Genomic DNA, 12747 nt, shown 5'->3' on the forward strand with positions numbered 1-12747 from the left:
TTGTACCTATGTAGAAAGCTTGGTTCTGTTCTTGTACCTGAGTAGTAAGCTTGGTTCTGGCATTGTATTTACGTGGTAAGTTCCATTATCGTTTTTGTGTAGTAAGCTTGATTCTGGTACTGTATCTATGTAGTATGCTTGGTTCTGTTCTTGTATCTATGTAGTAAGCTTGATTCTGGTATCATGACTATGTAGTAAGTTTGTCTATGTAGCTTGGTTCTGTTCTTATATGTACACTATATGGACAAAAGGATTCAGACACAGCAGAAAATCAGCAAATATGCAAATACTGAGTTTGCTGAACGGGATGCTTGGAAGGGCATGGATAAAATAAAAAGCTGCTCATTTTGTAATAACCATTCATCCGATTGAGCTCTTGTGGGACGAACTGAAGCGACGGGTACGACACCGCCACCCATACCCATCTTCACAACAATCTCTTCTCACAGCCTTGTACGAGGAATGGCAAGCTATTCCTGCCCAGACTTAGGGTGGACACCCACTGGCAATTTTTTTTTTCTTCTCCACAGCGATGCGAGACTAAAGTTAAAGTCTCGCATCGCAGTGCGAGAAAAAAATCGGCATGATGCCGGGATATCGGTATCACGCCAACATATCGCCAGTCTTTTCAATAGGGCCAGCGGCAGCAGCGCTAGCCCCATTGAAAAGAGATGGAGAATGCCAGGGACTTCTGCCACAGCTGTGACAGCTGTGGCAGGAGTTTCCTTCATCCCCGCGGGGACCGCAGGGATGAAGGAATCCTCTGCCACAGCTGTCACAGCTGTGGCAGAAGTCCCCGGCATTCTATTCCATTGCTTTCAATGGGATCGGCACTGCTGCCGATCCCATTGAAAGCAATGGTTTCAGCCAAGCCCCGCAGAATGATTATCGGGGAAGGGCTTGAAATAATCATGAATAAATTTAAAAAAAAAATATATATATATATATATTATTCACCTCTCCTGCGCTCAGCTGCGTCCTCCTGCTGGCTCCCCAGCACAGCTATTAAGCTCTTTCAACAGTGGGGGATTTAAAAATCCCCGCCTCCTGAAAGGGCTGTGCAGATTGGCTGAGGGCTCAGCCAAGAGCAGCTACTGCTTAGCTATTGGCTGAGCACTCAGCCAATCACACATAGCCCTTAGCTATTCATTCATGAATAGCTATATCTTCTCCTCCGGGTTATCAGCTGTCACTAACAGCTGACAACTCGGCCTGCTTCTGATTGATTGCAGAGTCAGGAGGCTTAAAACTCCACCGTAACTTTACATACAGCTAGGCTTTAAGCCCTGGAACAGGCGCCGTATACTTACTGTGCCTGGTCCTAAACGGGTTAATGTGATAAAGAAAATCCGAGGCATATGGGAACAGGGCTGTGTGGGTTGAGTATAACCGCCCACACACCTCGAAGCTGGATGCTGTGTACGTGACATCCGGCGCTTATTGTAACCATACCGCCTGGTCACGGTTAGAGTACAACACACTATATAGCACATCCTGTACGTCTGGATGATGTAAATGTCAGATTCAAATACTATTTATCACACAGCTGCTTATTCTGGATGACCGCTAAGTGGCACATGTGACCGTATCGTACATCTATGGTGAACATCTATGTTTAGGCCTGAAGTAGCTGTTTGTTTTAGGAGGAGCATATTTTTTTAACTTGGTCAGCCATTTTCAAGCCAAGGATATAAGCAAAACACTTTATTTCCAGGCAGTATTCTCTGCTTGTTTTGGATCTTGTGTGCCTTGCAGTTTTCTGTCCCGCTTCCCAGGTCTTATTCATCATTCTTTAAGAACACTGCGGATATCATTTGACAGTCAATGAGTTGGCAGAGGCAACAACTGCCAGTTCTCCTGACCACAGGGCAATCATATTCTACAGCCAACGGTTGGGTTTCATCTATTCGTACATTGTATGGATGTCCGGTAAAGGATGGCATTCATTTGTAATGTTTAGTCTTCCCAGCGTCTCAGGCCCGGTCCGTATTATTAGCTGTTATTCGGTCTACTCAGGATATCAGCCTACTGTTTTGGAAAAAGTGGTCATGAGTTTTATAAAACGCCTTGTAAAGAACCTACTACTTTCTGGATTGAGGCTCTTTTCTCATAGGTGCCAATAATCACACATAATGAACATGACTATCAGAAAAGTCTGGAGTAATCTTTTAGATGTGCAGAATTTTGCTCTGAAGGAACACCACTCTTCCCATCTTTCCCTCTATTCTATTTCTACTAACAATGTTGGCAAGGCAGACTGCGCTATTTGTTCCATTAAAAAAATGGAAACCTAATGGAAGCAAACTAAAAGCATTCTGTTTTTTTTTTTGAAAACCCATTGAAATCAATGGGGATAAAAAACATTTAATTCCATTTCTGCTCCAAAAACAGAACAGAGAGACGGAATTGAGATGGAAGGCCCTAGCACAGATGAGCCCATCAAAAGTTATAAAATGTTGTTGCAAGTTGTACAAAGTCATAATGGAGCATCCACAGTAGCCCATTGGTAAATAAAGTATCTTCGTATGCTACTGAATGTAGATGGCAGACTTTTCATGCAGATTCCTGTAAAAGATCCATTGCACACAATAGAGGTGTCACCATAGTAATGGGCATTTTAATGGCAGCACAAGGTGGATCTATAGCCAAGTACTGCTGTCATAAATACATGGCAGCCAAGCATCTGTCATAACATGCATATACATGTTATGTGGTTCCATTTAAGCTGGCAGGAAGCACTGATGAATATGTTATTATTAGGGTCCACCTGCATTATTGAGCCATAGTTATCAATGTTGTGGGAACTTATAGGTGCCCAGGGTTTGACAAACATGGATGCATTCTTCCAAAAACAGCGCTATACCTGTCTGCAGATTATGTTTGTTATTGTAGCTCAGCCCCATACACTTCAATAGAGCTGAGCTGCAATATCAGGCACGACACATGGGGGAAATTCACTGAGCTTGGTATTTCTGGTGCCAGCCTAAGTATAACTTCCCCTGGCGCATGGTGCACTTTATAAATGAGGAGGCACGCCCTCTTCGTGTATTGAAGCGCATCCCAACATCTCCATACACCTTCTCAGGTCGGACCTGGCGTGCATTTCTGTAATAATTTATGGCAGTTACGGGTATAAATTATACATAAATATGTCAGTCGAAGTCAGCCATGCCCCATCCCCACAAGCCCTGTCCACTTTTTGAAAAAGTGGCTAGACCAGTGTGAAAAGTGAAAGTTGGACATTTCTGTGCAAATACCCACTTGTGCAAACATTTGTGACTGTTTTACGCCATGTTTATAAATGTGCCCTGTGGTGTGGGGCTATTTTTGCTCCCTGCTCTACTATTAATCCTGTGATTCCTGCCACCGCAGGCTTGGTGTGGGCAAGTGTGGTGCAGCGATGTCGAGTCATAGACCAGAGCTGATCTACAGAGTGATCTTCTAGCAGGGTGGCAGGTTGCCCCTGCTACAAACAGTATAAATCCAGCCCCATTAAAGTCAATAGACAGTGATGCAAACTGTAATATTAAAGTTGGCCACTAGAGAGAGCTCCAATACAGAGAGAGACTCTTGCCAGTAGAAGTGAATAGGAGCTATTTGTATACTATGGACTTTACTGAGCATGCTCAATAGGAAGTACTGGAAACTTTTAGGAACTATGAGGAGGCTGAACAGAGGAGTGGTATTTGTAGCTGGTGAAGAGTTTGGGGGAGACAGTCCTGCTGTTTGCTGAGGACTGCTGGTGCTGACAACTACTGCTGCCAAGTATCTCTGGTTCAACAAGCTGACAGATCACCTACCTTCAGGAGCTACTTGCCCATCACAGATAGTGACTATCCAGGGGGGTAGTAACCGGGATAAGCCCCCACCACTATGAAACTATCAAAGACTTGTTTGAGCTGTACATCAACTAGGCCGCAGCCAGACACATAAGAGGCTAGTCTCCAATAAGCAAGTGGGCCTCATTCACACGGGTGATGCGTTTTTACGCTGGCCGTATCACATCTGAAAATCGCAATAAGGAAGAATAGCCGCGATTGAGTCCCGCGATCAATTAGTGTTTTCCCATCCATTCACTCGGGCATATTGCATGAAAAATATGTTGCAGCGCGGAATTCAGTCGGTTGATAGAAATCCTCGTAATGACTTCTAATGCTTAAATAGGATGTGGGTAAACTCACCCCCACTCATTTTTTTCCTGCTCCTATAGAATAGGTCAAGATGTATTTTTTGATGCAGCATGAAAATCAGTGACTGAAAACGGCATTTTGATGATGCGATTTTTTTTTTTTTTTTTTTTTCATACGCCTCAAAATTTCCGGACATCATTTTGTGTCAAAATAGGCACACAAAAACACTTGTGTGAATGAAGCTTTATGGTGACAATTGCTTTGGAGATTGTACTGCTCACAAGGGCGTGATTACTCTGGCCTGAGACAAGTTAGCCAAGTATCTTCTCAAAAGGACTGTGGCTTACATACCTTTTGGACAGTGTGATTTGTGGCCATGAAGTTGTGGACTATCTTTGATTTCTATGATACAGTTTTGATGTTTGCCGTGAAGTTATTGCTGAGTATGGAGTTACAGTAGCTAGTAGATGGTAGGCAGTTACAATTTCTCATATTACTTGTTTTGCTGGTGTGAACTGTTCCACCCCATGTAGCCTGCAGCAACTACATTTTTGTTTTGTTCCCACGTGCCCTTATTCTGTGCCATATTCTAATATAACCTGAGTGCCTTACTCGCGACCCATAACAATCTGCACCCTTTGTTGTGTGTAAAGGGCAAGGCGAGTTATTCATTTTGTTATATTTAGGGACACTATTTCTGTGTGGGGAGCCACTAAAGGGGTTATCATACTTTGTGTGGGGCATCAAGGCGGCATCTTTACTGCTTTGGGGGGTATCGCTACTGTGACAGAGGCATCTTTATTGTGTGGGGGGGACTAAAGAGACATCTACTGCGAGATTGGCACTAACGGGGTATCAGTACATTGTGACAATAAATGCACTCCCTACTGTATGGGAGGCACCATGGAGATGACTTTTATTGTGAGAAGGCACTAAAGAGCCATCATCAATGCGTAGGGACACTATTACTGTGTGCCAGGGGCATTGGTAGGGTCTTAATAGATCATAAAACACATATGTTCCCTCTCCACATACATAAACAAGGCATAAGACTAGCTCTTGGTCACAGCATACAAAAAAAATGGAAAACTGTAAAACCATAAGGACCAATCACCACATTATAATTAGCATAAGGGCTTCGCTCTAGAACAGCATAGAGACATAACATACAAGTCAATACAGACTAACAGAACTAAAAAATATGCAGCTAATCACTATTATAATATTACCCTTTTGGATATCTGCTAGATAGTTTTAATATCCAAAATGCCTCCTTGTTGAGAACGCTTTTTCTCCCCTTTGTGGGGCATTAACTTTTTCAATTGGCTTTAAACAATATCCTTCCAAAAACTCATTATGTTTGTCAATAAAGTGTTTTTTTCTGTATGCTGTGATCAAGAGCTAGCATGTAGCTCGAAACACGCAAGAATTGTACTGCATCATGGACTTTTCACCGATGATGATGTAATAAAGACTTTGCGTTTAAGGAAGTGCTGGACTTTTTTCTTCTTTGTTGCATGGGATTTCCAAGTGGATTACTGGTAGCTGTTGCACTCTTCCTATAGTAGTTTGTATTCTGTAAAAGTGATATATAGACGGTCTGCCATATTTCACGAGTGCACAAACATATATTTCACATTCCCATAGAGGAAGTGGGCCTGTGTGCTGTCGTATGCTAGGGCTGAATTTCAGTTTCAGTCTGGTCTCTGTTAAGGATCACCTTATATTGCAGATCTGTAGCAGAGTAACATGCTTGAAAGAAAAAATACATAGAGTTTCGGGAGAGAATGTCAAAGTCGAGCTGCTCAACCTCATTGCCAATACTGGATTGCAGTATCTCCTACACATACACTGCTGTGACCAAATCCCTAAACCTAGCTCCTATTAGGCAAGGGTTCTAAAAACAACCAAAAGAAAGGCATTCATTAAAATGGCAGCAGTTAAAATGATCTTTGACAGGTGCTTTAACATGCTGCCCTACTCTACTCCATACAAATGACAAAAAAGTGTTATTTGTATAATTGCCACAAATAGAGAATACAGCAGACTCATGATATGGCTATTATACAGGTGTGGCAATATTTGTAATAATTTATTCCCTGTCCACAGAATAGGGGCTAACTATCTGATTATTGGGGTCTGACAGCTGGTAATCCTGCTGATCGGGAGAATAGGGGTCCAGAGCATCCCTGAGTGAACAGAACCACAATTACACATGCGCCCTATCGCCGCATTCATTTCATAGGGAAATGCACAAGATAACGGAACTCTGCTATCTCCAACAGTCCAATTGAATTGAATGGATTTACAGGTGCAACGATCGCTCCATTCATTCCGAACCCCATAATACTGATCGGCAGGAGTCACAGCACTCAGAATCCTAATACTGAACTAGTTACCTCCCCCATCCAGTGGATAGGGGGGATAACAATTTTGTGGGACAACCCCTTTAAATAGGGCATCTCTTGTTACTAACAGACCCACTTATAGGTCATATGGGATTGTGTAAGGCTACATATCCTTTATCTACACATAAGCTAACCTTAGAGACATCTGTATAAATAGATCTTAAAGGAGATGTCCCGAGGCAGCAAGTGGGGTTATACACTTCTGTATGGCCATAATAATGCACTTTGTAATATACATTGTGCATTAATTATGAGCCATACAGAAGTTATAAAAAGTTTTTTACTTACCTGCTCCGTTGCTAGCGTCCTGGTCTCCATGGTGCCGACTAATTTTTGGCCTCCGATGGCCAAATTAGCCGCGCTTGCGCAGTCCGGGTCTTCTGCTGTTCTCTATGGGGCTCCGTGTAGCTCCGTGTAGCTCCGCCCCGTCACGTGCCGATTCCAGCCAATCAGGAGGCTGGAATCGGCAGTGGACCGCACAGAAGAGCTGCGGTCCACGAAGATAGAGGATCCCGGCGGCCATCTTCAGCGGTAAGTATTGAAGTCACCGGACCGCCGGGATTCAGGTAAGCGCTGTGCGGGTGGTTTTTTTAACCCCTGCATCGGGGTTGTCTCGCGCCGAACGGGGGGGGGGGTTTAAAAAAAAAAAAACCCGTTTCGGCGCGGGACATCTCCTTTAATATAAACTCCCAACCATATACCCAGTGTGCTCCCCCCATAGTCTTACATATCTTCAGTATGAGGATATTGCAATTTATAGGGATTCTGTGAAGCCTTAACATTGATAACTTATCTCCTGGAGGGACTTGATTGAGTTGATCAGTAGAGATCATCAAACTTTGGTGGAGATCTGACCACCATGATCTGTTCCGAAAACAGGACATCAAAGGGGGTTCTCCGAAGGATTAACATTAATGTTGGGAAACTACCCTGGGTGAAAGTTCACCTGATCCAATTTACAAACTGGTGCCACTAGAGCACTATTAAAACTTCATTTTTTTAATTACAACATAACTCTATTGAGCGCTTAGATGTAGGATGATGTACTTGCCAATTGTTGTACAACTTTTAAAAAATAAAGTTATCTTCATATTTTATGTCAAAAAGCACACCTGGTGCAATAATACGTGAAGGGAAATGGGAGTGGGCCAGAGATCTCTTCCGGCCACCTGGCACCATTCACAATAAACAGGCAGTCATTCATAAATGAACTGCCTGTTTACATGGGCCAATGATGCCTAAAGTGAATGAACGAACAAACACCGTATTATTTGTCGTTCATTCGCTGGATTGTGCAAAACTGAATGATAAATGTGTCCATGTAAAAGGGCCCTAATTCAAAATGCCTGCTGTTCCCTTGTAGGCAATAAAAGTAAGCCATATGAACAAAAAGCCCACACAATGGATTTCCTTAGCAACAAATAATATAGTATTTTTTTCTGTTTTATTACAAAGCTTTTTATTTTTTTAAAAACATATGCTCAGCACATTAACTCAAATTGGAATGACCAAAAAAAAAAGTTGAATTGACAAATTTTCTCTTTCTGCAAAGCCTGTACTTTGCGACCGATAAAAGGGACACATCAAAAGTTCTTCTTTTTTACAACTGGCATCAAATCCCACTATAGGTTAGCAGAAGAAAATAATACAAATACAATACAGAACAATTTACATTGTAACAATGAATCCAAGTGCTGGGCTCTTATTCCAAAAAAAGAACAGAGGAGTAATACACAAAACTGCATCACCCTTTCCTTAGGACTTATGGGATGGTTCTCCAAATGGGCCAAATAGAAGACTGCATGTCTTCCTACAAGATGAATTATATATTAAATATATGTGTTTGACATAATACAAACAGATAAAAGACAGATCATGGGCATTTGTGAAAAAATAAGATCATCTTGAATTCTGCTGAAGAAGAAAGGGGGTGAAAGAGAACCTGGCCCGCAATTCGAGGTCATTATTTATGACAAATGACGTGAAATGCACCTTATTGTCCCCTTCTGCAAAATATATAAGAAAAATAGCACAATGACAATGTACAGTCACAGCGAGTGCCAGCCAAGAGCTTACCTAAGGACCGGGGAACCTATTGTGTGTCATCTGGGCTGAATGATATATTCATTGTCCCTTAGCCAAACGTTGGTTATACAAAGTCAGTGGCTTACGGTCTGTTCACACTTTAGTTATGAGCTTTCCATTTAACCCTTTCCAATCCACTGTCTGACGTCTAAAGACATTCTGATTGAAGGCTGTACAGCTCCGGTGTCAGAAGACATCCGGCAGGGTATTCTTACTGTAGATTACTGGCCGCTCTGTCGTTGGGGGCCTCTCCAGCATGTCCCATACTGTAGTACTGGCTCTAGCCAGCAGATGGCACCATTGTATAATGGCAGAAAGAGGAAACCCCCTAGGAAACTCTGAATCCAAAATTGGATGGCAAAGGGTTAATATTCAGATATTTGTGACAGCAAGAACACCACTTATAGTCAATTAAGTTTTTCAAATGGAGGTCAATGAATCCTAGCGGTCTTATAAATGGACGCCATGACGCTAGTGTGAACAGAGCCGTATTCTTCTATAACGGTTCTGGAGAACAAGTATCTATAACTTATTGTATACTGCACTAATTATAAAATCGGGGGCTACTAAAACCGTCTTCCCAAGTATCTATTCATTTTCCACAAATCACCATAGAACCAGCGCCCCTAATTTCCATAGATTCAAAAATGAAATTTAAGAACACTTGCTTGTCTTACCTATATATAAAACTTCGACATCCAGGTCATATTGTATGGTCTCAGCAAAAAACAACTTTTCTCTATAAATTTTTAATACATTATATCTCCTTACGACCCTTTACACAATGGAAGCAACAAAAGGTTGTCGATCCATCCCTAAGTAAATAAAGTATTTAAAAAAAAAAAAAGACAATTTCGTGCAGAAAAAAAAAAATCTATTATTTTAGTTGCTTTTTTTTTTTTTTTTTGCAGGAAGTGGGACGGGGGCTTGGTTTATACCCTGACTAATAAAATATACACCGATCCATCCTAAATCTGATATATAAAAGCATTCAAGTTTTATGGAGATAAAACAATACAATGATTTAAAAAAAACCCAAAAAAACAGAATTGATCCTTTTGCTCCGTTCTTAAATAAAAGAGGTTTGTCTTGTCCATGGTTTCTATCCAATGTCAGCACTCTGTTTGGTCTGTGGCTGGGTCACTTTAGGAACTTCCCATCTGCAGTGAACGCTGCATGGAAGTAGTATGAATACGATGGATAATAATGCATCCTGATGATTCTTGCAATGTCTTCCATCCTTGGGGATCTAGCTGTGGTACATGAAGGCCCCCTGGTACCAGTGGTGCCAAACTACAGGCAGTGATTGTCTATACGGTACAGTGTCTCTAGCAGTGGCATGTCAATGTCATTAGCAGACTCCTTGGGGACGGTCTTGCTGTTAATGGAGAAGTTGGGGAGTTTAACAAGCTTCCATCTCTAGGAGTCCTCCTGCTGTTGCTGCCTTTGCTTTACACGCCGAGAAGGAATTCTTTTTCCCCCCTGCAATGGATAGAAAATAAGAAAAAAAGTTAGATTATTATATTTTATAAAACAATTGTTATTTATCAACAGTTTACAGCTTCTTGGTATGAATTTATCTCATGCCTGCCTTATGCATTCTATGCCATCGAATGCGGTGAAGCTTTCAATTGTTGGTCTAACACATACGCCATTGCATTGGACCCAGGACTAATAGATATCAAAGTTTAAAAATGCGAATTGGCATTCAATCCTATCTATTGAATTACACAATTTAGTAGTATCAAAATAAAACCATCAACTTCTATAGTTAATCACAATATATATTTAGTGCACCGTCTCTAGTTCTTTTAACATAGAAATGTCATCCGTTGGAAAATAGACAGACGTTCTAGATTTAGTCATGGGAAATGCAGGCTGCCCATCATTTTATATGTATTACTTTGTTTTCAGACACACGAGGGAGCTCTTACTGCACGTATTCCACAGGTCTACCTGAGAGTCGGTCAACAAGAACCTACTGGCAATGATACTAGTTGGAGTGAAAAATTAGCCAAAAAAATCTATCTAATCGGTCTTATCTATCTATTCTTCTTGGATGAAGCCCATTTTTCCTACAGTCAAAAAATCAGTCTAGACTTCTCTTCGAGAAGAGTTAACGCCATCCAAAAGAACTGTGCAGAAACACAAGAGCACCCCACAGATTTTATTTACTTTTAGCCTTTTCATCCCAGACGTTCAAAGGGTTTGGTCCAGGTTGCTCTTCCTGGGAAGGTTTTCCTCTTAGCCTAACATTAAAACATTGGGCTTCCTGTCGAGGAATGTCCCGGAGGCGCCAGGGCCGTAGGTTCACAGCAGCCTGATACAAGAGCTGTGATTCAGAGCTGCAGCAGATTAGGAGCCAGGAATGTCTGCTACACCGAGAAAAATACAGCTCTGCTGTGTTTAGACCATTTCTTCCCTATACTGCCTTTGAAGTCAGGAGGTTATAATAACTATGGCAGATCTGCTCCAGACCTCTGCAGTGAAAAAGGGGCCGTGAAATCTGATGGAATTAAAAGACCTAGTGATAGTATTGCTTCGGACTGGGGAATGAAAGTGCAAAGAATGTACAGTTTAGAGTAGATGAATGGCATCATTACCCGTCACAAATGGGGCCTGGATGCAAATAATCGTAGAATCAGATTTCAAGATTTGTAGTAAACCCCCCCCCCCCCCCCCCCAAAAAAAAAAAACAACAAACTTTACTGTACAACTACTGTATCTACAAGCGGCAACTGCTCCTGTTCTGATTGCCACGGGCCAAATGCTCATTTGGCTGTGTCAGCTATTCCTCACAATGCCCCATCCTGGCCAACATAGGCATACTTGGCTCCGCTGAGAGTGTGCATGCATTTTCAATGGGGAACTGCCAGGCACCTCTGGCAGCAGCTTATCTCATGTGAGAACAAAGGATCGGGAATATCAAAATCTCGCCCTTCACCCCGAGATTTGCTGGTATGGAAAATTCAGGACATCCTTCATATAGGTGGTTTTCCAGCTCAACCAAAATTGGCGGGTTCAGCAAGATATTCACGATCTTAAAGACTTTGGACATTTTTTTGGGGGAAGGGGGGGGGGGGGGGGGTAAATTGTTTAATAAATCCCTATGGTAAAGATGCTTTTCAGCCAAAAATACATGCATTTAAGTAAACATTTTGCATTGTTCAGCTTATGTGTACAACAGCATATTTAGCAAGCTGCAGTATGCCATTTACGGGAGCTAGTCTGATGGCCCAGTCTCTAGCCCCTCTCCTGAACAAATATCTAAATTTGAACATAAATCAGCCTAAAAATTACATTCAGGAGAGGAGAGATAAGGGCTGAAGAGTTCAATAAACACATTAGAGATGTAAGGGCGTTGTAGACTTGGCCCCTTGCCCCACCCATGGTTTGCACCCTACAATCTACATAATGCAATAAGCTAATTGGTTTTATGTACAGGTTTTGGTGGTTGTCCTAGTGTTGGGGTTAATTCGGCCATACCCATTGATATGCCATTGGTGGGCAACTGCATGGGGTTTGTTCCTAGAGGTGTGAGGGCATAGGGACACCATATTCCTTATGTGAACATAGTGGCAGATCCTATAAGTTAGGCTACCCTTTCCACCAAAGGGAGGGAGTGCACAATATAGTGATAGTGTCCTGAATTTGCATGTTTCTAACAAACTGGGTCGTCTGGAGTAGTTATCTAAGAAAAGGAGAGACCGTGAGATTGCTGGATGATGGGGCTATGGAAGCTTAGTCAGGAAGCCAGACTCCATGGACCTTATATGTGAAGGTTAGTCGCATGGAAACTGAGAGGAGGCTGCAGGGTAGATCCAAACTTAAAAGCAAAGTAAGTCTTAATAAGAGTCTAAAAAGCAGTCATCGTTACTCCCTGTAGAAGGGTTACAAATCTTTGTTACTCAAAGGAGAGACCACCAATGCCAAGAACATTCAAGAGCTGCAATTTTTGTAAGGCAGTTTGAAGCTGCAGGAGGAGGGGGCTAGCCGCGCACCCACTGTTACATTAGAGGGGGATATAAATGGGGCAGAATTATTTGGATGCTTCTGTTATTTTTCTCAATGCCCTTACTCACAATATTGTAAGTGGCTTAATAGAGGACAAGTGGGAGCTCTAC

The 12747-nt window shown here is 42.1% G+C and overlaps 1 protein-coding gene across 3 annotated transcripts in view; it reads right to left on the minus strand.

Moving 5' to 3' along the window:
• Positions 1-7953: 7953 nt before the first annotated feature.
• The window catches only part of LEF1 (lymphoid enhancer binding factor 1), a 117539-nt gene continuing 112745 nt past the window's right edge, over positions 7954-12747 (minus strand). For all 3 annotated transcript variants that reach the window (XM_066573815.1, XM_066573816.1, XM_066573818.1), the window contains one exon: positions 7954-10105. In XM_066573815.1, coding sequence (XP_066429912.1) covers positions 10026-10105 — 80 coding nt within the window. In that variant the 3' untranslated portion in view covers positions 7954-10025. The remainder of the gene's footprint in view (positions 10106-12747) is intronic.

The sequence above is a fragment of the Eleutherodactylus coqui genome, chromosome 7 (assembly GCF_035609145.1).
Source record: "Eleutherodactylus coqui strain aEleCoq1 chromosome 7, aEleCoq1.hap1, whole genome shotgun sequence".
Lineage (NCBI taxonomy): Eukaryota > Metazoa > Chordata > Amphibia > Anura > Eleutherodactylidae > Eleutherodactylus > Eleutherodactylus coqui.